The 27260-nt window shown below is 43.0% G+C and overlaps 1 protein-coding gene across 1 annotated transcript in view; it reads left to right on the forward strand.

Moving 5' to 3' along the window:
• Positions 1-286: 286 nt before the first annotated feature.
• LOC129818063 (glutamate receptor ionotropic, NMDA 3A-like) overlaps positions 287-27260 on the forward strand; it is a 119051-nt gene continuing 92077 nt past the window's right edge. Inside the window, exon 1 of the mRNA XM_055873606.1 lies at positions 287-1566. Coding sequence (XP_055729581.1) covers positions 817-1566 — 750 coding nt within the window. The 5' untranslated portion in view covers positions 287-816. The remainder of the gene's footprint in view (positions 1567-27260) is intronic.

A 27260-nucleotide genomic window follows, 5' to 3' on the forward strand; every position in this document is an offset into this window, starting at 1 on the left:
AAGCCTGTCTTCCTTTGGCATCCATGAATACACACCACTGCTAATGATATTGATACCGTATTTGTCGCAAACCCTTTAAAAACTCTCGGAGAAAATAAACACAACACATACTTCACTATTGCAATTCACTATGTGGTTGGTTCCTTGAAGCTCACTGCTTCCTGACGAGGGAGAGTGATTGGTCAACGAGACCAAATTTGGAGTTTGTCTTTTTTCAGCTGCAGTTTTACCGAAACGTGAACTGTCCCGTGACAAATGTTTTTTCTCAGTACAAGTGGCAGGAAGGGTAAACCCGCGGGCGCCTTCATTAGTGTATTTTTTAGGCAGACGTTTGGAGAGTGTCTAGTGGATGAAAGGAGAAAGAGAATACCGGATGGTTTTTTTTCCAGATCAAATGGATGATAATGGAATTTATTTTTGAAAGTCAACGTATTTTACTAACAGAAAATGAGAGGGAACCTAACAATAAGTTATGAATAATATCCAAACTGTAACGATGTGTTGATCATTCCCAAATCTGCATTGTTTTTCTTAATATGGTATTTTCCATTGACCTGCAAACCAAACGGAAACTCGATCATATTTCTTATATAAATGCATTTATTTTTAATATTTTTAGATGAAAAGCTGCAAGTTTGGCCAATATTTTTGTGTCTGTGCGTGAGTTATGGCCGTGCTCGCTCCTGTTGGTGTCTGACCGAGATCATTTACATGGGAGACGGAGAGATCTAGCCGGTGCTGCGCTGGGACATCAAGAGGGGCAGGGGAACGAGTGGAGATCCGTTTTTCGGTGTGGTCAGAGGTCCCTGTTGCGTGATGACGGGGCTCAGGATTTGGGTTGCGTTCGTCCGGTTTGTGCTGCTCCCTTTGCTCGCACCATGCACCTTGCTGATGTGCGTTCTGATGCCAGTGTGTCTCTCCCACCCGCAGCCTTGTCAAATCCTCAAGCGGATTGGGCACACGGTGCGCGTGGGGGCCCTGCAACTGCAGCCGCGGCTCTTCAGTCACGTTTCCACCTTCAGAGGCGGTAAAGAAGCCCCTGTCCCCGTGGATGAATGGGATATACACGGCGGCACGAGGGAAGCAGTGGAGAGACAGTTGGAAAATGTTACCAAAAGTGTCAACGAACACGATTTACGCCTAGCGAATAGGGCGTCGGAAAACAGTCAACACAAGGACGGGGAGAGGGACACGGGGGGTAAAAGTAGAAACATGTACAATAGGAATGAGAGAAGTGTGTTTATGCCGAGGGACTCTATCCTATTAGCCACGGAGACGTTGAATCGCATGGTCGGTTTGTTACCATATAACCTCTCACTGGAGGTAGTGATGGCTGTGGACGCGGGGCTCGGGGAATTACCCACGTTCTCCTCCTCTACCCCGGTCTGTGAAGACCCTATGTCTTTTCTGGAGTGTGTTTGTCATACTGTTATAGTCCAAGGAGTTTCTGCTATGATGGCTTTCCCTCAGACCAGGGACGACCTGGTGAAGATTGAATTCATCGCGTCAACGCTTCAGATTCCTGTCATCAGTGTTGTCCAGAACGTATTCAAACGGCAGAGTAAGGTAAGGCAGATACTGTCTGTAGGCTTTAACACTGGTGTAGTATCAACATCATATTGTCTTTGCCGTGTGTAGCGTATGAACAGAGCGCTCAAGTTTAGAAAGTACAACCATGGACCGTTGAAGAAGGAACGGTGTGCGTTTGTTAATTCAGCGCCACGGACATCACTCCTCATGCTGCTTTTGGGATTTCAACTCGAGGAGTAAATGTTCATATTTTTTTATTAACTTGTCCTGTGGAACGTGGGCAGCTAAATTCACACTCCATTAACAATCTATCCCAAAAATATCACAACATATGACCACGTTTCACACACACACACACACACACACACACACACACACACACACACACACACACACACACACACACACACACACACACACACACACCTTTTATTTTTTGCCCTAGCACTACACAGCTGTTTCAAAATATCAAAGCTTGAAGATGAATTGGTTATTTGAATTAGCTGTGTAGTACTAGGGGCAAAACCCCTGGGATCTCTCTCTATTAGTCTCTACCCCAGCATCATGGCAGCATAGTGGTTAGATCTACACCCCCTGGTATCTCTCTCTATTAGTCTCTACCCCAGCATCATGGCAGCATAGTGGTTAGATCTACACCCCCTGGTATCTCTCTCTATCAGTCTCTACCCCAGCATCATGGCAGCATAGTGGTTAGATCTACACCCCCTGGGATATCTCTATCAGTCTCTACCCCAGCATCATGGCAGGATAGTGGTTAGATCTACACCCCCTGGGATCTCTCTATCAGTCTCTACCCCAGCATCATGGCGGCATAGTGGTTAGATCTACACCCCCTGGGATCTCTCTATTAGTCTCTACCCCAGCATCATGGCAGCATAGTGGTTAGATCTACACCCCCTGGGATCTCTCTATCAGTCTCTACCCCAGCATCATAGCAGCATAGTGGTTAGATCTACACCCCCTGGGATCTCTCTATCAGTCTCTACCCCAGCATCATGGCAGCACAGTGGTTAGATCTACACCCCCTGGTATCTCTCTATTAGTCTCTACCCCAGCATCATGGCAGCATAGTGGTTAGATCTACACCCCCTGGGATCTCTCTATTAGTCTCTAGCCCAGCATCATTACAGCATAGTGGTTAGATCTACACCCCCTGGGATCTCTCTCTATCAGTCTCTACCCCAGCATCATGGCAGCATAGTGTTTAGATCTACACCCCCTGGGATCTCTCTATTAGTCTCTACCCCAGCATCATGGCAGCATAGTGGTTAGATCTACACCCCCTGGTATTTCTCTATCAGTCTCTACCCCAGCATCATGGCAGCATAGTGGTTAGATCTACACCCCCTGGTATCTCTCTATCAGTCTCTACCCCAGCATCATGGCAGCATAGTGGTTAGATCTACACCCCCTGGGATCTCTCTCTATCAGTCTCTACCCCAGCATCATGGCAGCATAGTGGTTAGCTCTACACCCCCTGGGATCTCTCTATCAGTCTCTACACCAGCATCATGGCAGCATAGTGGTTAGATCTACACCCCCTGGTATCTCTCTATTAGTCTCTACCCCAGCATAGTGGTTAGATCTATACCCCCTGGGATATCTCTCTATCAGTCTCTACCCCAGCATCATGGCAGCATAGTGGTTAGATCTACACCCCCTGGTATCTCTCTATCAGTCTCTACCCTAGCATCATGGCAGCATAGTGGTTAGATCTACACCCCCTGGGATCTCTCTCTATCAGTCTCTACCCCAGCATCATGACAGCATAGTGGTTAGCTCTACACCCCCTGGTATCTCTCTATCAGTCTCTACCCCAGCATCATGGCAGCATAGTGGTTAGATCTACACCCACTGGGATCTCTCTATCAGTCTCTACCCCAGCATCATGGCAGCATAGTGGTTAGATCTCACCCCCTGGTATCTCTCTATCAGTCTCTACCCCAGCATCATGGCAGCATAGTGGTTAGATCTACACCCCCTGGTATCTCTCTCTATTAGTCTCTACCCCAGCATCATGGCAGCATAGTGGTTAGATCTACAACCCCTGGTATCTCTCTCCCACTACCTACTCATGAGGCTGATAGAGAGATACCAGGGGGTGTAGATCTAACCACTATCCTGTCATGATGCTGGGGTAGAGACTAACAGAGAGATCCCAGGGGACATTTTAATAGCTATTTACTGCCACCTGCTATGTCACAGCAGCACAGCAAAACACGACCTGCTCATTAGGCATTTTAATAGCTTTTTACTGCATGTCAATGAACATTGAATAACAACTAGAACACTGGTCTGTTGTTTGATGTGTCCCGCATAGCACCCTATTCCCTACATAGTGAACTACTGACCAGGGCACATAGCTACATAGTGAACTACTGACCAGGGCATATAGCTACAAATTGAACTACTGACCAGGGCACATAGCTACATAGTGAACTACTGACCAGGGCCCATAGCTACATAGTGAACTACTGACCAGGGCAAATAGCTACATAGTGAACTACGGACCAGGGCCCATAGCTACATAGTGAACTACGGACCAGGGCCCATAGCTACATAGTGAACTACTGACCAGGGCCCATAGCTACATAGTGAACTACTGACCAGGGCCCATAGCTACATAGTGAACTACTGACCAGGGCCCATAGCTACATAGTGAACTACTGACCAGGGCCCATAGCTACATAGTGAACTACTGACCAGGGCCCATAGCTACATAGTGAACTACGGACCAGGGCACATAGCTACATAGTGAACTACTGACCAGGGCCCATAGCTACATAGTGAACTACTGACCAGGGCCCATAGCTACATAGTGAACTACTGACCAGGGCCCATAGCTACATAGTGAACTACGGACCAGGGCACATAGCTACATAGTGAACTACTGACCAGGGCCCATAGCTACATAGTACATTTCTTTTCACCAGGGCCCATAGCTACATAGTACATTTCTTTTCACCAGGGCCCATAGCTACATAGTACATTTCTTTTCACCAGGGCCCATAGCTACATAGTACATTTCTTTTCACCAGGGCCCATAGCTACATAGTGCATTTCTTTTCACCAGGGCCCATAGCTACATAGTACATTTCTTTTCACCAGGGCCCATAGCTACATAGTACATTTCTTTTCACCAGGGCCCATAGCTACATAGTACATTTCTTTACACCAGGGCCAATAGCTACATAGTGATCTACTGACCAGGGCCCATAGCTACATAGTGCATTTCTTTTCACCAGGGCCCATAGCTACATAGTGCATTTATTTTCACCAGGGCTATGGACCCTGGTCAGTAGTTCAATATGTAGGGAATATATGTGTGTGAGTGTTTGAGTGGAGGAGAGGACAGCAGTGATTAGCAATGTAAGACCAATTTACTCCATCAATTTGCATCACAGTCCTATATGTCAGGTTCATCTAAGTCAGGTTTATCTCACTCACATTTGTCTACAGAATAATTCAATTAATTTGACACAGCTACTCATTCATTGTTTTTTATTTATTTTTACTATTTTCTACATTGTAGAATAATAGTGAAGACATCAAAACTATAAGATAACACATATGGAATCAGGTAGTAACCCCAAAAGTGTTCAAAATACATGTTATATTTGAGACTCTTCAAAGTAGCCACCCTTTTCCTTGAAGACAGCTTTGCACACTCATGGCATTCTCTCAACCAGTTTCACCTGGAATGCAGTCTTTAAGGAGTTCCCAAATGTGCTGAGCACGTGTTGGCTGCTTTTCCTTTACTCTGCGGTCCAACTCATCCAAAGCCATCTCAATTGGGTTGAGGCCAGGTCATCTGATGAAGCACTCATCACTCTCCTTCTTGGTCAAATAGACCTTACACAGCCTGGAGGTGTGTGTTGGATCATTGTCCTGTTGAAAAACAAATAATAGTCCCACTAAGCGCAAACCAGATGGGATGGCGTATCACTGTAGAATGCTGTGGTAGACATGCTGGTTAAGTGTGCCTTGAATTCTAAATAAATCACAGACAGTGTCAGCAGCAAAGCATTCACAAAACATCACACCACCACCTCCATGCTTCACGGTGGGAACCACACATGCGGAGATCATCCGTTCACCTACTCTGTGTCTCACAAAGACATAGCGGTTGGAACCAAAAATCCAAATTTGGACTCATCAGACTGAAGGACAGATTTCCACCGGTCTGATGTCCATTGCTCGTGTTTCTTGGCCCAAGCAAGTCTCTTGTTATTTTTGGTGTCCTTTAGTAGTGGTTTATTTTCAGCATTTCGACCATGAAGGCCTGAATCATGCAGTCTTCTCTGTACAGTTGATGTTGAGATGTGTCTGTTACTTGAACTGTGAAACATTTATTTGGGCTGCAATTTCTGAGGCTGGTAACTCTACTGAACTTATCCTCAACAGCTTAGGTAACTCTGGGTCTTCCTTTTCTGTGGTGGTCCTCATGAGAGACAGTTTCATCATAGCGCTTGATGGTTTTTGTGACTGCCCTTTAAGAAACTTTCAAAGTTCTTGAAATGTTCCGTATTGACTGACCTTCATGTCTTAAAGTAATGATGGAATGTCATTTCTTTTTACTTATTTGAGCTGTTCTTGCTATAATATGGACTTGGTCTTTTACCAAATACGGCTCTATTTTGTAAACCACCGCTACCTTGCCACAACACAAATGATTGGCTCAAAGGCATTAAGAAGGATAGAAATTCCACAAATTAACTTTTAACAAGGCACACCTGTTAATTGAAATGTAATCCAGGTGACTACCTCGTGTAGCTGGTTGACTTCTTATTGCTGGAATCCCGTTAACAGGATCGATATGACAACAGCCAGTGAAAATGCAGGGCGCCAAGTATTATACATGGAACTTTAGATAAACCTCTCCTTAATGCAACCGCTGTGTCAGATTTAAAAAAAAACTTTACGGAAAAAGCACACCATGCAATAATCTGAGTACGGCGCTCAGAGCCCAAACAAGCCATGAAGATATCCGCCATGTTGTGGAGTCAACAGATTCCAGAATAGCATTATAAATATTCAATTACCTTTTTGATGATATTCATCAGAATGCACTCCCAGGAATCCCAGTTCCACAATAAATTATTGATTTGTTCCATAAAGTCCATCATTTATGTCCAAATACCTGCTTTTTGTTCGCGTGTTCAGTACACAATCCAAAAACACGACCCGCGGGCAGGTCCAGGCGAAAGTTCAGACGAAAAGTCATATTACAGTTTGTAGAAACATGTCAAACAAAGTATAGAATCAATGTTTAGGATGTTTTTAACATAAATCTTTAATAATGTTCCAACCGGAAAATTCCTTTGTCTTCAAAAATCAGCTCATGGCACAATGCCAGACCCATGACTCAAAGAGCCCTCATTCCACCCGCATTCACAGTAGAGGCATCAAACAAGGTTCTAAAGACTGTTGACATCTAGTGGAAGCCTTAGGAAGTGCAATATGACCAATATCCCACTGTATCTTCGATAGGCAATGAGTTGAAAACCTACAAACCTCAGATTTCCCACTTCCTGGTTGGATTTTTTTCTCAGGTTTTCGCCTGTCATATGAGTTCAGTTATACTCACAGACTTCATTCAAACAGTTTGAGAAACGTCAGAGTGTTTTCTATCCAAATCTACTAATAATATGCATATATTAGCAACTGGACCTGAGTAGCAGGCAGTTTACTCTGGGCACCTTATTCATCCAAGCTACTCAATACTGCCCCCCAGCCAGAAGAAGTAAATGAAGAGAATGCCAAGAGGGTGCAAAGCTGTTATCAAGGCAAAGAGCGGCTACTTGGAAGAGTCATATTTTGGATGTGTTCACTATTATTCTTTATTTTAGGTTGTAGAAAATAGTAAAAATTAATAAAAACCATGTAATGAGTAGGTGTGTCCAAACTTTTGACTTGTATGGTAAGTAAAGTAATTCATTTCCTGACATGGTTCACACAGTAGGGTGTGAGATAGCTTCATGTATAAGTACACCCTCTGGATAGGACACTAGTTTGTCTCAGGGTCTTACCCCCAATCCAGCTAATTATTTCTGAGTGCAAAATGGAAAAGCACTTTTAGAGTCTTTGGTATGACTTGACCTGGGTCAAAGATTGGTCATACCCACATTCTCAGGGCGGACACTAACCCCATGGATACTGTGTTGGTCTTATTGCACTTTGAACTGACAAGACTGTACTACTCACTGCAGGTCTAATATTCTGGTTACTGTCTGTCAGACTGTAATACTCACCACAGGTCTAATATTCTGGTTACTGACTGTCTGTCAGACTAATACTCACCACAGGTCTAATATTCTGGTTACTGACTGTCTGTCAGACTAATACTCACCACAGGTCTAATATTCTGGTTACTGACTGTCTGTCAGACTGTAATACTCACCACAGGTCTAATATTCTGGTTACTGACTGTCTGTCAGACTGTCATATTCACCGCAGGTCTAATATTCTGGTTACTGACTGTGTCTGTCAGACTAATACTCACCGCAGGTCTAATATTCTGGTTACTGACTGTCTGTCAGACTGTAATACTCACCACAGGTCTAATATTCTGGTTACTGACTGTCTGTCAGACTGTAATACTCACCACAGGTCTAATATTCTGGTTACTGACTGTCTGTCAGACTGTAATACTCACCACAGGTCTAATATTCTGGTTACTGACTGTCTGTCAGACTGTAATACTCACCACAGGTCTAATATTCTGGTTACTGACTGTCTGTCAGACTGTCATATTCACCGCAGGTCTAATATTCTGGTTACTGACTGTGTCTGTCAGACTAATACTCACTGCAGGTCTAATATTCTGGTTACTGACTGTCTGTCAGACTGTAATACTCACGACAGGTCTAATATTCTGGTTACTGACTGTCAGACTGTAATACTCAACGCAGGTCTAATATTCTGGTTACTGACTGTCTGTCAGACCTTAATACTCACCACAGGTCTAATATTCTGGTTACTGACTGTGTCTGTCAGACTAATACTCACCGCAGGTCTAATATTCTGGTTACTGTCTGTTAGACTGTAATACTCACCACAGGTCTAATATTCTGGTTACTGACTGTCTGTCAGACTAATACTCACCACAGGTCTAATATTCTGGTTACTGTCTGTCAGACTAATACTCACTGCAGGTCTAATATTCTGGTTACTGACTGTCTGTCAGACTGTAATACTCACCACAGGTCTAATATTCTGGTTACTGACTGTGTCTGTTAGACTGTACTACTCACCACAGGTCTAATATTCTGGTTACTGACTGTCTGTCATACTGTAATACTCACCACAGGTCTAATATTCTGGTTACTGACTGTGTCTGTTAGACTGTACTACTCACCACAGGTCTAATATTCTGGTTACTGACTGTCTGTCAGACTGTAATACTCACCACAGGTCTAATATTCTGGTTACTGACTGTCTGTCAGACTGTACTACTCACCACAGGTCTAATATTCTGGTTACTGACTGTGTCTGTTAGACTGTACTACTCACCACAGGTCTAATATTCTGGTTACTGACTGTGTCTGTTAGACTGTAATACTCACCACGGGTCTAATATTAAATCATTGTCAATCTGTCAGATCATTGTCAAATCATTCAACGGGACAGGAAGGTGCAAATACTTGCTTTGGGGGGAATTTTAACCAGGTCCAAGATCTGTTTCCTTCTAAACCCAGGTCCCAGATCTGTTGTCTCCTTCTATAGCCTGGTCCCAGATCTGTTGTCTCCTTCTATACCCAGGTCCCAGATCTGTTGTCTCCTTCTATACCCTGGTCCCAGATCTGTTGTCTCCTTCTATACCCAGGTTCCAGATCTGTTGTCTCCTTCTATACCCTGGTCCCAGATCTGTTGTCTCCTTCTATAGCCTGGTCCCAGATCTGTTGTCTCCTTCTATACCCTGGTCCCAGATCTGTTGTCTCCTTCTATACCCAGGTCCCAGATCTGTTGTCTCCTTCTATACCCTGGTCCCAGATCTGTTGTTTCCTTCTATACCCAGGTCCCAGATCTGTTCTCTCCTTCTATAGCCTGGTCCCAGATCTGTTGTCTCCTTCTATAGCCTGGTCCCAGATCTGTTTGTGCTCCTACCAACTCCATTGCTGTCATTGTCATGCCAAAAAATCCATGAGGTGTTGCAAGAAAGCACAAACAGATCTGGGATCCAGGCTAGGCCACATTCCATAGTGGTTCCATTACGTTGATGCTGTCTGAACAGCGCAATGAGTTAAAGCAGATTTATGGTAATTCCGGATTCTGCATTGGCCGTACAGCATCTGCTGTGATGCGGCCTCTGCATAAGTCAGGTTATTTAGAACTCTACTGTAATGAACGGCAGGACCTATCAGGTCATTCAGAACTCTACTGTAATGAACGGCAGGACCTATCAGGTCATTTAGAACTCTACTGTAATGAACAGCAGGACCTATCAGGTCATTTAGAACTCTACTGTAATGAACAGCGGGACCTATCAGGTCATTTAGAACTCTACTGTAATGAACAGCAGGACCTATCAGGTCATTTAGAACTCTACTGTAATGAACAGCGGGACCTATCAGGTCATTTAGTACTCTACTGTAATGAACAGCGGGACCTATCAGGTCATTTAGAACTCTACTGTAATGAACGGCAGGACCTATCAGGTCATTTAGAACTCTACTGTAATGAACAGCGGGACCTATCAGGTCATTTAGAACTCTACTGTAATGAACGGCAGGACCTATCAGGTCATTTAGAACTCTACTGTAATGAACAGCAGGACCTATCAGGTCATTTAGAACTCTACTGTAATGAACATCAGGACCTATCAGGTCATTTAGAATTCTACTGTAATGAACATCAGGACCTATCAGGTCATTTAGAACTCTACTGTAATGAACGGCAGGACCTATCAGGTCATTTAGAACTCTACTGTAATGAACAGCAGGACCTATCAGGTCATTTAGAACTCTACTGTAATGAACATCAGGACCTATCAGGTCATTTAGAACTCTACTGTAATGAACATCAGGACCTATCAGGTCATTTAGAACTCTACTGTAATGAACAGCGGGACCTATCAGGTCATTTAGAACTCTACTGTAATGAACGGCAGGACCTATCAGGTCATTTAGAACTCTACTGTAATGAACGGCAGGACCTATCAGGTCATTTAGAACTCTACTGTAATGAACGGCAGGACCTATCAGGTCATTTAGAACTCTACTGTAATGAACAGCAGGACCTATCAGGTCATTTAGAACTCTACTGTAATGAACGGCGGGACCTATCAGGTCATTTAGAACTCTACTGTAATGAACAGCAGGACCTATCAGGTCATTTGGAACTCTACTGTAATGAACGGCGGGACCTATCAGGTCATTTAGAACTCTACTGTAATGAACGGCGGGACCTATCAGGTCATTTAGAACTCTACTGTAATGAACAGCAGGACCTATCAGGTCATTTAGAACTCTACTGTAATGAACAGCGGGACCTATCAGGTCATTTAGAACTCTACTGTAATGAACAGCGGGACCTATCAGGTCATTTAGAACTCTACTGTAATGAACAGCAGGACCTATCAGGTCATTTGGAACTCTACTGTAATGAACGGCGGGACCTATCAGGTCATTTAGAACTCTACTGTAATGAACGGCGGGACCTATCAGGTCATTTAGAACTCTACTGTAATGAACAGCAGGACCTATCAGGTCATTTAGAACTCTACTGTAATGAACAGCGGGACCTATCAGGTCATTTAGAACTCTACTGTAATGAACAGCGGGACCTATCAGGTCATTTAGAACTCTACTGTAATGAACACCAGGACCTATCAGGTCATTTAGAACTCTACTGTAATGAACGGCGGGACCTATCAGGTCATTTAGAACTCTACTGTAATGAACGGCGGGACCTATCAGGTCATTTAGAACTCTACTGTAATGAACGGCGGGACCTATCAGGTCATTTAGAACTCTACTGTAATGAACGGCGGGACCTATCAGGTCATTTAGAACTCTACTGTAATAAACAGCGGGACCTATCAGGTCATTTAGAACTCTACTGTAATGAACGGTGGGACCTATCAGGTCATTTAGAACTCTACTGTAATGAACAGCCGGACCTATCAGGTCATTTAGAACTCTACTGTAATGAACAGCCTGACCTATCAGGTCATTTAGAACTCTACTGTAATGAACAGCCTGACCAATCAGGTCATTTAGAACTCTACTGTAATGAACAGCAGGACCTATCAGGTCATTTAGAACTCTACTGTAATGAACAGCCTGACCAATCAGGTCATTTAGAACTCTACTGTAATGAACAGCAGGACCTATCAGGTCATTTAGAACTCTACTGTAATGAACAGCAGGACCTATCAGGTCATTTAGAACTCTACTGTAATGAACACCAGGACCTATCAGGTCATTTAGAACTCTACTGTAATGAACAGCGGGACCTATCAGGTCATTTAGAACTCTACTGTAATGAACATCAGGACCTATCAGGTCATTTAGAACTCTACTGTAATGAACGGCAGGACCTATCAGGTCATTTAGAACTCTACTGTAATGAACATCGGGACCTATCAGGTCATTTAGAACTCTACTGTAATGAACGGCGGGACCTATCAGGTCATTTAGAACTCTACTGTAATGAACGGCGGGACCTATCAGGTCATTTAGAACTCTACTGTAATAAACAGCGGGACCTATCAGGTCATTTAGAACTCTACTGTAATGAACGGTGGGACCTATCAGGTCATTTAGAACTCTACTGTAATGAACAGCCGGACCTATCAGGTCATTTAGAACTCTACTGTAATGAACGGCAGGACCTATCAGGTCATTTAGAACTCTACTGTAATGAACATCGGGACCTATCAGGTCATTTAGAACTCTACTGTAATGAACAGCAGGACCTATCAGGTCATTTAGAACTCTACTGTAATGAACAGCAGGACCTATCAGGTCATTTAGAACTCTACTGTAATGAACACCAGGACCTATCAGGTCATTTAGAACTCTACTGTAATGAACAGCAGGACCTATCAGGTCATTTAGAACTCTACTGTAATGAACGGCAGGACCTATCAGGTCATTTAGAACTCTACTGTAATGAACGGCAGGACCTATCAGGTCATTTAGAACTCTACTGTAATGAACACCAGGACCTATCAGGTCATTTAGAACTCTGCTGTAATGAACACCAGGACCTATCAGGTCATTTAGAACTCTACTGTAATGAGCAGCAGGACCTATCAGGTCATTTAGAATTCTACTGTAATGAACAGCGGGACCTATCAGGTCATTTAGAACTCTACTGTAATGAACAGCGGGACCTATCAGGTCATTTAGAACTCTACTGTAATGAACACCAGGACCTATCAGGTCATTTAGAACTCTACTGTAATGAACGGCGGGACCTATCAGGTCATTTAGAACTCTACTGTAATGAACGGCGGGACCTATCAGGTCATTTAGAACTCTACTGTAATGAACGGCGGGACCTATCAGGTCATTTAGAACTCTACTGTTATGAACGGCAGGACCTATCAGGTCATTTAGAACTCTACTGTAATGAACAGCCTGACCTATCAGGTCATTTAGAACTCTACTGTAATGAACAGCCTGACCTATCAGGTCATTTAGAACTCTACTGTAATGAACAGCAGGACCTATCAGGTCATTTAGAACTCTACTGTAATGAACAGCAGGACCTATCAGGTCATTTAGAACTCTACTGTAATGAACAGCAGGACCTATCAGGTCATTTAGAACTCTACTGTAATGAACAGCAGGACCTATCAGGTCATTTAGAACTCTACTGTAATGAACAGCAGGACCTATCAGGTCATTTAGAACTCTACTGTAATGAACAGCAGGACCTATCAGGTCATTTAGAACTCTACTGTAATGAACAGCAGGACCTATCAGGTCATTTAGAACTCTACTGTAATGAACAGCAGGACCTATCAGGTCATTTAGAACTCTAATGTAATGAACAGCAGGACCTATCAGGTCATTTAGAACTCTACTGTAATGAACAGCAGGACCTATCAGGTCATTTAGAACTCTACTGTAATGAACAGCAGGACCTATCAGGTCATTTAGAACTCTACTGTAATGAACAGCAGGACCTATCAGGTCATTTAGAACTCTACTGTAATGAACAGCAGGACCTATCAGGTCATTTAGAACTCTACTGTAATGAACGGCAGGACCTATCAGGTCATTTAGAACTCTAATGTAATGAACAGCGGGACCTATCAGGTCATTTAGAACTCTACTGTAATGAACAGCGGGACCTATCAGGTCATTTAGAACTCTACTGTAATGAACAGCGGGACCTATCAGGTCATTTAGAACTCTACTGTAATGAACAGCGGGACCTATCAGGTCATTTAGAACTCTACTGTAATGAACAGCGGGACCTATCAGGTCATTTAGAACTCTACTGTAATGAACGGCGGGACCTATCAGGTCATTTAGAACTCTACTGTAATGAACGGCCGGACCTATCAGGTCATTTAGAACTCTACTGTAATGAACAGCCTGACCTATCAGGTCATTTAGAACTCTACTGTAATGAACAGCCTGACCAATCAGGTCATTTAGAACTCTACTGTAATGAACAGCAGGACCTATCAGGTCATTTAGAACTCTACTGTAATGAACAGCAGGACCTATCAGGTCATTTAGAACTCTACTGTAATGAACAGCGGGACCTATCAGGTCATTTAGAACTCTACTGTAATGAACAGCCTGACCTATCAGGTCATTTAGAACTCTACTGTAATGAACAGCCTGACCTATCAGGTCATTTAGAACTCTACTGTAATGAATAGCGGGACCTATCAGGTCATTTAGAACTCTACTGTAATGAACAGCGGGACCTATCAGGTCATTTAGAACTCTACTGTAATGAACAGCGGGACCTATCAGGTCATTTAGAACTCTACTGTAATGAACGGCAGGACCTATCAGGTCATTTAGAACTCTACTGTAATGAACGGCGGGACCTATCAGGTCATTTAGAACTCTACTGTAATGAACGGCGGGACCTATCAGGTCATTTAGAACTCTACTGTAATGAACGGCGGGACCTATCAGGTCATTTAGAACTCTACTGTAATGAACGGCAGGACCTATCAGGTCATTTAGAACTCTACTGTAATGAACAGCGGGACCTATCAGGTCATTTAGAACTCTACTGTAATGAACAGCGGGACCTATCAGGTCATTTAGAACTCTACTGTAATGAACGGCGGGACCTATCAGGTCATTTAGAACTCTAATGTAATGAACGGCGGGACCTATCAGGTCATTTAGAACTCTACTGTAATGAATAGCAGGACCTATCAGGTCATTTAGAACTCTACTGTAATGAACAGCGGGACCTATCAGGTCATTTAGAACTCTACTGTAATGAACGGCGGGACCTATCAGGTCATTTAGAACTCTACTGTAATGAACGGCGGGACCTATCAGGTCATTTAGAACTCTACTGTAATGAACGGCGGGACCTATCAGGTCATTTAGAACTCTACTGTAATGAACGGCGGGACCTATCAGGTCATTTAGAACTCTACTGTAATGAACGGCCTGACCTATCAGGTCATTTAGAACTCTACTGTAATGAACAGCCTGACCTATCAGGTCATTTAGAACTCTACTGTAATGAATAGCAGGACCTATCAGGTCATTTAGAACTCTACTGTAATGAACAGCGGGACCTATCAGGTCATTTAGAACTCTACTGTAATGAACAGCGGGACCTATCAGGTCATTTAGAACTCTACTGTAATGAACAGCGGGACCTATCAGGTCATTTAGAACTCTACTGTAATGAACAGCCTGACCTATCAGGTCATTTAGAACTCTACTGTAATGAACAGCCTGACCTATCAGGTCATTTAGAACTCTACTGTAATGAACAGCCTGACCTATCAGGTCATTTAGAACTCTACTGTAATGAATAGCGGGACCTATCAGGTCATTTAGAACTCTACTGTAATGAACAGCGGGACCTATCAGATCATTTAGAACTCTACTGTAATGAACAGCGGGACCTATCAGGTCATTTAGAACTCTACTGTAATGAACAGCGGGACCTATCAGGTCATTTAGAACTCTACTGTAATGAACATCGGGACCTATCAGGTCATTTAGAACTCTACTGTAATGAACAGCAGGACCTATCAGGTCATTTAGAACTCTACTGTAATGAACATCGGGACCTATCAGGTCATTTAGAACTCTACTGTAATGAACAGCGGGACCTATCAGGTCATTTAGAACTCTACTGTAATGAACAGCGGGACCTATCAGGTCATTTAGAACTCTACTGTAATGAACAGCGGGACCTATCAGGTCATTTAGAACTCTACTGTAATGAACAGCCTGACCTATCAGGTCATTTAGAACTCTACTGTAATGAACAGCCTGACCTATCAGGTCATTTAGAACTCTACTGTAATGAACAGCGGGACCTATCAGGTCATTTAGAACTCTACTGTAATGAACAGCGGGACCTATCAGGTCATTTAGAACTCTACTGTAATGAACAGCCTGACCTATCAGGTCATTTAGAACTCTACTGTAATGAACAGCCTGACCTATCAGGTCATTTAGAACTCTACTGTAATGAACAGCCTGACCTATCAGGTCATTTAGAACTCTACTGTAATGAACACCAGGACCTATCAGGTCATTTAGAACTCTACTGTAATGAACGGCGGGACCTATCAGGTCATTTAGAACTCTACTGTAATGAACAGCGGGACCTATCAGGTCATTTAGAACTCTACTGTAATGAACAGCCTGACCTATCAGGTCATTTAGAACTCTACTGTAATGAACAGCCTGACCTATCAGGTCATTTAGAACTCTACTGTAATGAATAGCGGGACCTATCAGGTCATTTAGAACTCTACTGTAATGAACAGCGGGACCTATCAGGTCATTTAGAACTCTACTGTAACGAACAGCGGGACCTATCAGGTCATTTAGAACTCTACTGTAATGAACGGCAGGACCTATCAGGTCATTTAGAACTCTACTGTAATGAACGGCGGGACCTATCAGGTCATTTAGAACTCTACTGTAATGAACGGCGGGACCTATCAGGTCATTTAGAACTCTACTGTAATGAACGGCGGGACCTATCAGGTCATTTAGAACTCTACTGTAATGAACGGCGGGACCTATCAGGTCATTTAGAACTCTAATGTAATGAACGGCGGGACCTATCAGGTCATTTAGAACTCTACTGTAATGAACGGCGGGACCTATCAGGTCATTTAGAACTCTACTGTAATGAACGGCGGGACCTATCAGGTCATTTAGAACTCTACTGTAATGAACGGCGGGACCTATCAGGTCATTTAGAACTCTACTGTAATGAACGGCGGGACCTATCAGGTCATTTAGAACTCTACTGTAATGAACGGCGGGACCTATCAGGTCATTTAGAACTCTACTGTAATGAACGGCGGGACCTATCAGGTCATTTAGAACTCTACTGTAATGAACGGCCTGACCTATCAGGTCATTTAGAACTCTACTGTAATGAACAGCCTGACCTATCAGGTCATTTAGAACTCTACTGTAATGAATAGCAGGACCTATCAGGTCATTTAGAACTCTACTGTAATGAACAGCGGGACCTATCAGGTCATTTAGAACTCTACTGTAATGAACAGCGGGACCTATCAGGTCATTTAGAACTCTACTGTAATGAACAGCGGGACCTATCAGGTCATTTAGAACTCTACTGTAATGAACAGCCTGACCTATCAGGTCATTTAGAACTCTACTGTAATGAACAGCCTGACCTATCAGGTCATTTAGAACTCTACTGTAATGAATAGCGGGACCTATCAGGTCATTTAGAACTCTACTGTAATGAACAGCGGGACCTATCAGGTCATTTAGAACTCTACTGTAATGAACAGCGGGACCTATCAGGTCATTTAGAACTCTACTGTAATGAACAGCGGGACCTATCAGGTCATTTAGAACTCTACTGTAATGAACATCGGGACCTATCAGGTCATTTAGAACTCTACTGTAATGAACATCGGGACCTATCAGGTCATTTAGAACTCTACTGTAATGAACAGCGGGACCTATCAGGTCATTTAGAACTCTACTGTAATGAACACCAGGACCTATCAGGTCATTTAGAACTCTACTGTAATGAATAGCAGGACCTATCAGGTCATTTAGAACTCTACTGTAATGAACGGCAGGACCTATCAGGTCATTTAGAACTCTACTGTAATGAACACCAGGACCTATCAGGTCATTTAGAACTCTGCTGTAATGAACACCAGGACCTATCAGGTCATTTAGAACTCTACTGTAATGAGCAGCGGGACCTATCAGGTCATTTAGAACTCTACTGTAATGAACAGCGGGACCTATCAGGTCATTTAGAACTCTACTGTAATGAACAGCGGGACCTATCAGGTCATTTAGAACTCTACTGTAATGAACACCAGGACCTATCAGGTCATTTAGAACTCTACTGTAATGAACAGCAGGACCTATCAGGTCATTTAGAACTCTACTGTAATGAACGGCAGGACCTATCAGGTCATTTAGAACTCTACTGTAATGAACGGCAGGACCTATCAGTTCATTTAGAACTCTACTGTAATGAACGGCAGGACCTATCAGGTCATTTAGAACTCTACTGTAATGAACACCAGGACCTATCAGGTCATTTAGAACTCTGCTGTAATGAACACCAGGACCTATCAGGTCATTTAGAACTCTACTGTAATGAACAGCGGGACCTATCAGGTCATTTAGAACTCTACTGTAATGAACATCGGGACCTATCAGGTCATTTAGAACTCTACTGTAATGAACGGCAGGACCTATCAGGTCATTTAGAACTCTACTGTAATGAATAGCGGGACCTATCAGGTCATTTAGAACTCTACTGTAATGAACAGCGGGACCTATCAGGTCATTTAGAACTCTACTGTAATGAACATCGGGACCTATCAGGTCATTTAGAACTCTACTGTAATGAACATCGGGACCTATCAGGTCATTTAGAACTCTACTGTAATGAACAGCGGGACCTATCAGGTCATTTAGAACTCTACTGTAATGAACACCAGGACCTATCAGGTCATTTAGAACTCTACTGTAATGAACAGCAGGACCTATCAGGTCATTTAGAACTCTACTGTAATGAACGGCAGGACCTATCAGGTCATTTAGAACTCTACTCTAATGAACACCAGGACCTATCAGGTCATTTAGAACTCTGCTGTAATGAACACCAGGACCTATCAGGTCATTTAGAACTCTACTGTAATGAGCAGCAGGACCTATCAGGTCATTTAGAACTCTACTGTAATGAACAGCGGGACCTATCAGGTCATTTAGAACTCTACTGTAATGAACAGCGGGACCTATCAGGTCATTTAGAACTCTACTGTAATGAACACCAGGACCTATCAGGTCATTTAGAACTCTACTGTAATGAACAGCAGGACCTATCAGGTCATTTAGAACTCTACTGTAATGAACGGCAGGACCTATCAGGTCATTTAGAACTCTACTGTAATGAACGGCAGGACCTATCAGTTCATTTAGAACTCTACTGTAATGAACGGCAGGACCTATCAGGTCATTTAGAACTCTACTGTAATGAACACCAGGACCTATCAGGTCATTTAGAACTCTGCTGTAATGAACACCAGGACCTATCAGGTCATTTAGAACTCTACTGTAATGAACAGCGGGACCTATCAGGTCATTTAGAACTCTACTGTAATGAACAGCGGGACCTATCAGGTCATTTAGAACTCTACTGTAATGAACGGCAGGACCTATCAGGTCATTTAGAACTCTACTGTAATGAACGGCGGGACCTATCAGGTCATTTAGAACTCTACTGTAATGAACGGCGGGACCTATCAGGTCATTTAGAACTCTACTGTAATGAACGGCGGGACCTATCAGGTCATTTAGAACTCTACTGTAATGAACGGCGGGACCTATCAGGTCATTTAGAACTCTACTGTAATGAACGGCGGGACCTATCAGGTCATTTAGAACTCTACTGTAATGAACGGCGGGACCTATCAGGTCATTTAGAACTCTACTGTAATGAACAGCGGGACCTATCAGGTCATTTAGAACTCTACTGTAATGAACAGCGGGACTTATCAGGTCATTTAGAACTCTACTGTAATGAACAGCAGGACCTATCAGGTCATTTAGAACTCTACTGTAATGAACAGCGGGACCTATCAGGTCATTTAGAACTCTACTGTAATGAACAGCGGGACCTATCAGGTCATTTAGAACTCTACTGTAATAAACGGCAGGACCTATCAGGTCATTTAGAACTCTACTGTAATGAACAGCAGGACCTATCAGGTCATTTAGAACTCTACTGTAATGAACAGCGGGACCTATCAGGTCATTTAGAACTCTACTGTAATGAACAGCGGGACCTATCAGGTCATTTAGAACTCTACTGTAATGAACAGCGGGACCTATCAGGTCATTTAGAACTCTACTGTAATGAACAGCGGGACCTATCAGGTCATTTAGAACTCTACTGTAATGAACAGCGGGACCTATCAGGTCATTTAGAACTCTACTGTAATGAACAGCGGGACTTATCAGGTCATTTAGAACTCTACTGTAATGAACGGCAGGACCTATCAGGTCATTTAGAACTCTGTTTTGAACAGCAGGACCTATCAGGTCATTTAGAACTCTACTGTAATGAACAGCGGGACCTATCAGTTCATTTAGAACTCTACTGTAATGAACAGCGGGACCTATCAGGTCATTTAGAACTCTACTGTAATGAACAGCAGGACCTATCAGGTCATTTAGAACTCTACTGTAATGAACAGCAGGACCTATCAGGTCATTTAGAACTCTACTGTAATGAACAGCAGGACCTATCGGGTCATTTAGAACTCTACTGTAATGAACAGCAGGACCTATCAGGTCATTTAGAACTCTACTGTAATGAACAGCGGGACCTATCAGGTCATTTAGAACTCTACTGTAATGAACAGCAGGACCTATCAGGTCATTTAGAACTCTACTGTAATGAACGGCGGGACCTATCAGGTCATTTAGAACTCTACTGTAATGAACAGCGGGACCTATCAGGTCATTTAGAACTCTACTGTAATGAACAGCGGGACCTATCAGGTCATTTAGAACTCTACTGTAATGAACAGCAGGACCTATCAGGTCATTTAGAACTCTACTGTAATGAACAGCGGGACCTATCAGGTCATTTAGAACTCTACTGTAATGAACGGCAGGACTTATCAGGTCATTTAGAACTCTACTGTAATGAACAGCAGGACCTATCAGGTCATTTAGAACTCTACTGTAATGAACAGCAGGACCTATCAGGTCATTTAGAACTCTACTGTAATGAACAGCGGGACCTATCAGGTCATTTAGAACTCTACTGTAATGAACAGCGGGACCTATCAGGTCATTTAGAACTCTACTGTAATGAACAGCAGGACCTATCAGGTCATTTAGAACTCTACTGTAATGAACAGCGGGACCTATCAGGTCATTTAGAACTCTACTGTAATGAACAGCGGGACCTATCAGGTCATTTAGAACTCTACTGTAATGAACAGCGGGACCTATCAGGTCATTTAGAACTCTACTGTAATGAACAGCGGGACCTATCAGGTCATTTAGAACTCTACTGTAATGAACGGCAGGACTTATCAGGTCATTTAGAACTCTACTGTAATGAACAGCAGGACCTATCAGGTCATTTAGAACTCTACTGTAATGAACAGCGGGACCTATCAGGTCATTTAGAACTCTACTGTAATGAACAGCAGGACCTATCAGGTCATTTAGAACTCTACTGTAATGAACAGCAGGACCTATCAGGTCATTTAGAACTCTACTGTAATGAACAGCGGGACCTATCAGGTCATTTAGAACTCTACTGTAATGAACAGCGGGACCTATCAGGTCATTTAGAACTCTACTGTAATGAACAGCGGGACCTATCAGGTCATTTAGAACTCTACTGTAATGAACAGCGGGACCTATCAGGTCATTTAGAACTCTACTGTAATGAACAGCGGGACCTATCAGGTCATTTAGAACTCTACTGTAATGAACAGCGGGACTTATCAGGTCATTTAGAACTCTACTGTAATGAACGGCAGGACCTATCAGGTCATTTAGAACTCTGTTTTGAACAGCAGGACCTATCAGGTCATTTAGAACTCTACTGTAATGAACAGCGGGACCTATCAGTTCATTTAGAACTCTACTGTAATGAACAGCGGGACCTATCAGGTCATTTAGAACTCTACTGTAATGAACAGCAGGACCTATCAGGTCATTTAGAACTCTACTGTAATGAACAGCAGGACCTATCAGGTCATTTAGAACTCTACTGTAATGAACAGCAGGACCTATCAGGTCATTTAGAACTCTACTGTAATGAACAGCAGGACCTATCAGGTCATTTAGAACTCTACTGTAATGAACAGCGGGACCTATCAGGTCATTTAGAACTCTACTGTAATGAACAGCAGGACCTATCAGGTCATTTAGAACTCTACTGTAATGAACGGCGGGACCTATCAGGTCATTTAGAACTCTACTGTAATGAACAGCGGGACCTATCAGGTCATTTAGAACTCTACTGTAATGAACAGCGGGACCTATCAGGTCATTTAGAACTCTACTGTAATGAACAGCAGGACCTATCAGGTCATTTAGAACTCTACTGTAATGAACAGCGGGACCTATCAGGTCATTTAGAACTCTACTGTAATGAACGGCAGGACTTATCAGGTCATTTAGAACTCTACTGTAATGAACAGCAGGACCTATCAGGTCATTTAGAACTCTACTGTAATGAACAGCAGGACCTATCAGGTCATTTAGAACTCTACTGTAATGAACAGCGGGACCTATCAGGTCATTTAGAACTCTACTGTAATGAACAGCGGGACCTATCAGGTCATTTAGAACTCTACTGTAATGAACAGCAGGACCTATCAGGTCATTTAGAACTCTACTGTAATGAACAGCGGGACCTATCAGGTCATTTAGAACTCTACTGTAATGAACAGCGGGACCTATCAGGTCATTTAGAACTCTACTGTAATGAACAGCGGGACCTATCAGGTCATTTAGAACTCTACTGTAATGAACAGCGGGACCTATCAGGTCATTTAGAACTCTACTGTAATGAACAGCGGGACCTATCAGGTCATTTAGAACTCTACTGTAATGAACAGCGGGACTTATCAGGTCATTTAGAACTCTACTGTAATGAACGGCAGGACCTATCAGGTCATTTAGAACTCTGTTTTGAACAGCAGGACCTATCAGGTCATTTAGAACTCTACTGTAATGAAGAGCAGGACCTATCAGGTCATTTAGAACTCTACTGTAATGAACAGCAGGACCTATCAGGTCATTTAGAACTCTACTGTAATGAACAGCAGGACCTATCAGGTCATTTAGAACTCTACTGTAATGAACAGCGGGACCTATCAGGTCATTTAGAAATCTACTGTAATGAACAGCGGGACCTATCAGGTCATTTAGAACTCTACTGTAATGAACAGCGGGACTTATCAGGTCATTTAGAACTCTACTGTAATGAACGGCAGGACCTATTAGGTCATTTAGAACTCTGTTTTGAACAGCAGGACCTATCAGGTCATTTAGAACTCTACTGTAATGAACAGCGGGACCTATCAGTTCATTTAGAACTCTACTGTAATGAACAGCGGGACCTATCAGGTCATTTAGAACTCTACTGTAATGAACAGCAGGACCTATCAGGTCATTTAGAACTCTACTGTAATGAACAGCAGGACCTATCAGGTCATTTAGAACTCTACTGTAATGAACAGCAGGACCTATCAGGTCATTTAGAACTCTACTGTAATGAACAGCGGGACCTATCAGGTCATTTAGAACTCTACTGTAATGAACAGCAGGACCTATCAGGTCATTTAGAACTCTACTGTAATGAACGGCGGGACCTATCAGGTCATTTAGAACTCTACTGTAATGAACGGCGGGACCTATCAGGTCATTTAGAACTCTACTGTAATGAACGGCAGGACCTATCAGGTCATTTAGAACTCTACTGTAATGAACAGCAGGACCTATCAGGTCATTTAGAACTCTACTGTAATGAACAGCGGGACCTATCAGGTCATTTAGAACTCTACTGTAATGAACAGCGGGACCTATCAGGTTATTTAGAACTCTACTGTAATGAACGGCGGGACCTATCAGGTCATTTAGAACTCTACTGTAATGAACGGCGGGACCTATCAGGTCATTTAGAACTCTACTGTAATGAACGGCGGGACCTATCAGGTCATTTAGAACTCTACTGTAATGAACGGCGGGACCTATCAGGTCATTTAGAACTCTACTGTAATGAACGGCGGGACCTATCAGGTCATTTAGAACTCTACTGTAATGAACGGCGGGACCTATCAGGTCATTTAGAACTCTACTGTAATGAACGGCAGGACCTATCAGGTCATTTAGAACTCTACTGTAATGAACAGCGGGACCTATCAGGTCATTTAGAACTCTACTGTAATGAACAGCGGGACCTATCAGGTCATTTAGAACTCTACTGTAATGAACGGCGGGACCTATCAGGTCATTTAGAACTCTACTGTAATGAACGGCAAGACCTATCAGGTCATTTAGAACTCTATTGTAATGAACGGCAAGACCTATCAGGTCATTTAGAACTCTACTGTAATGAACGGCAAGACCTATCAGGTCATTTAGAACTCTACTGTAATGAACGGCGGGACCTATCAGGTCATTTAGAACTCTACTGTAATGAACAGCAGGACCTATCAGGTCATTTAGAACTCTACTGTAATGAACAGCGGGACCTATCAGTTCATTTAGAACTCTACTGTAATGAACAGCGGGACCTATCAGGTCATTTAGAACTCTACTGTAATGAACAGCGGGACCTATCAGGTCATTTAGAACTCTACTGTAATGAACAGCAGGACCTATCAGGTCATTTAGAACTCTACTGTAATGAACAGCAGGACCTATCAGGTCATTTAGAACTCTACTGTAATGAACAGCGGGACCTATCAGGTCATTTAGAACTCTACTGTAATGAACGGGGGACCTATCAGGTCATTTAGAACTCTACTGTAATGAACGGCAGGACCTATCAGGTCATTTAGAACTCTACTGTAATGAACGGCGGGACCTATCAGGTCATTTAGAACTCTACTGTAATGAACAGCGGGACCTATCAGGTCATTTAGAACTCTACTGTAATGAACGGCAGGACCTATCAGGTCATTTAGAACTCTACTGTAATGATCGGCGGGACCTATCAGGTCATTTAGAACTCTACTGTAATGAACGGCGGGACCTATCAGGTCATTTAGAACTCAATTGTAATGAACGGCAAGACCTATCAGGTCATTTAGAACTCTACTGTAATGAACGGCAAGACCAATCAGGTCATTTAGAACTCTACTGTAATGAATGGCGGGACCTATCAGGTCATTTAGTACTCTACTGTAATGAACGGCAGGACCTATCAGGTCATTTAGAACTCTACTGTAATGAACAGCAGGACCTATCAGGTCATTTAGAACTCTACTGTAATGAACAGCAGGACCTATCAGGTAATTTAGAACTCTACTGTAATGAACAGCGGGACCTATCAGGTCATTTAGAACTCTACTGTAATGAACAGCGGGACCTATCAGGTCATTTAGAACTCTACTGTAATGAACGGCGGGACCTATCAGGTCATTTAGAACTCTACTGTAATGAACGGCGGGACCTATCAGGTCATTTAGAACTCTACTGTAATGAACGGCGGGACCTATCAGGTCATTTAGAACTCTACTGTAATGAACGGCGGGACCTATCAGGTCATTTAGAACTCTACTGTAATGAACGGCAGGACCTATCAGGTCATTTAGAACTCTACTGTAATGAACGGCAAGACCTATCAGGTCATTTAGAACTCTACTGTAATGAACGGCAAGACCTATCAGGTCATTTAGAACTCTACTGTAATGAACGGCGGGACCTATCAGGTCATTTAGAACTCTACTGTAATGAACGGCGGGACCTATCAGGTCATTTAGAACTCTACTGTAATGAACAGCAGGACCTATCAGGTCATTTAGAACTCTACTGTAATGAACAGCAGGACCTATCAGGTCATTTAGAACTCTACTGTAATGAACAGCGGGACCTATCAGGTCATTTAGAACTCTACTGTAATGAACGGCGGGACCTATCAGGTCATTTAGAACTCTACTGTAATGAACGGCGGGACCTATCAGGTCATTTAGAACTCTACTGTAATGAACGGCGGGACCTATCAGGTCATTTAGAACTCTACTGTAATGAACGGCGGGACCTATCAGGTCATTTAGAACTCTACTGTAATGAACGGCGGGACCTATCAGGTCATTTAGAACTCTACTGTAATGAACGGCGGGACCTATCAGGTCATTTAGAACTCTACTGTAATGAACAGCGGGACCTATCAGGTCATTTAGAACTCTACTGTAATGAACAGCAGGACCTATCAGGTCATTTAGAACTCTACTGTAATGAACAGCGGGACCTATCAGGTCATTTAGAACTCTACTGTAATGAACAGCGGGACCTATCAGGTCATTTAGAACTCTACTGTAATGAACAGCGGGACTTATCAGGTCATTTAGAACTCTACTGTAATGAACGGCAGGACCTATCAGGTCATTTAGAACTCTACTGTAATGAACGGCAGGACCTATCAGGTCATTTAGAACTCTGTTTTGAACAGCAGGACCTATCAGGTCATTTAGAACTCTACTGTAATGAACAGCAGGACCTATCAGGTCATTTAGAACTCTACTGTAATGAACAGCGGGACCTATCAGGTCATTTAGAACTCTACTGTAATGAACGGCGGGACCTATCAGGTCATTTAGAACTCTACTGTAATGAACAGCGGGACCTATCAGGTCATTTAGAACTCTACTGTAATGAACAGCGGGACCTATCAGTTCATTTAGAACTCTACTGTAATGAACAGCGGGACCTATCAGGTCATTTAGAACTCTACTGTAATGAACAGCGGGACCTATCAGGTCATTTAGAACTCTACTGTAATGAACAGCAGGACCTATCAGGTCATTTAGAACTCTACTGTAATGAACAGCGGGACCTATCAGGTCATTTAGAACTCTACTGTAATGAACAGCGGGACCTATCAGGTCATTTAGAACTCTACTGTAATGAACGGGGGACCTATCAGGTCATTTAGAACTCTACTGTAATGAACGGCAGGACCTATCAGGTCATTTAGAACTCTACTGTAATGAACGGCGGGACCTATCAGGTCATTTAGAACTCTACTGTAATGAACAGCGGGACCTATCAGGTCATTTAGAACTCTACTGTAATGAACGGCAGGACCTATCAGGTCATTTAGAACTCTACTGTAATGATCGGCGGGACCTATCAGGTCATTTAGAACTCTACTGTAATGAACGGCGGGACCTATCAGGTCATTTAGAACTCTATTGTAATGAACGGCAAGACCTATCAGGTCATTTAGAACTCTACTGTAATGAACGGCAAGACCTATCAGGTCATTTAGAACTCTACTGTAATGAATGGCGGGACCTATCAGGTCATTTAGTACTCTAC

The sequence above is a fragment of the Salvelinus fontinalis genome, chromosome 21 (assembly GCF_029448725.1).
Source record: "Salvelinus fontinalis isolate EN_2023a chromosome 21, ASM2944872v1, whole genome shotgun sequence".
Classification (NCBI taxonomy): Eukaryota; Metazoa; Chordata; class Actinopteri; order Salmoniformes; family Salmonidae; genus Salvelinus; species Salvelinus fontinalis.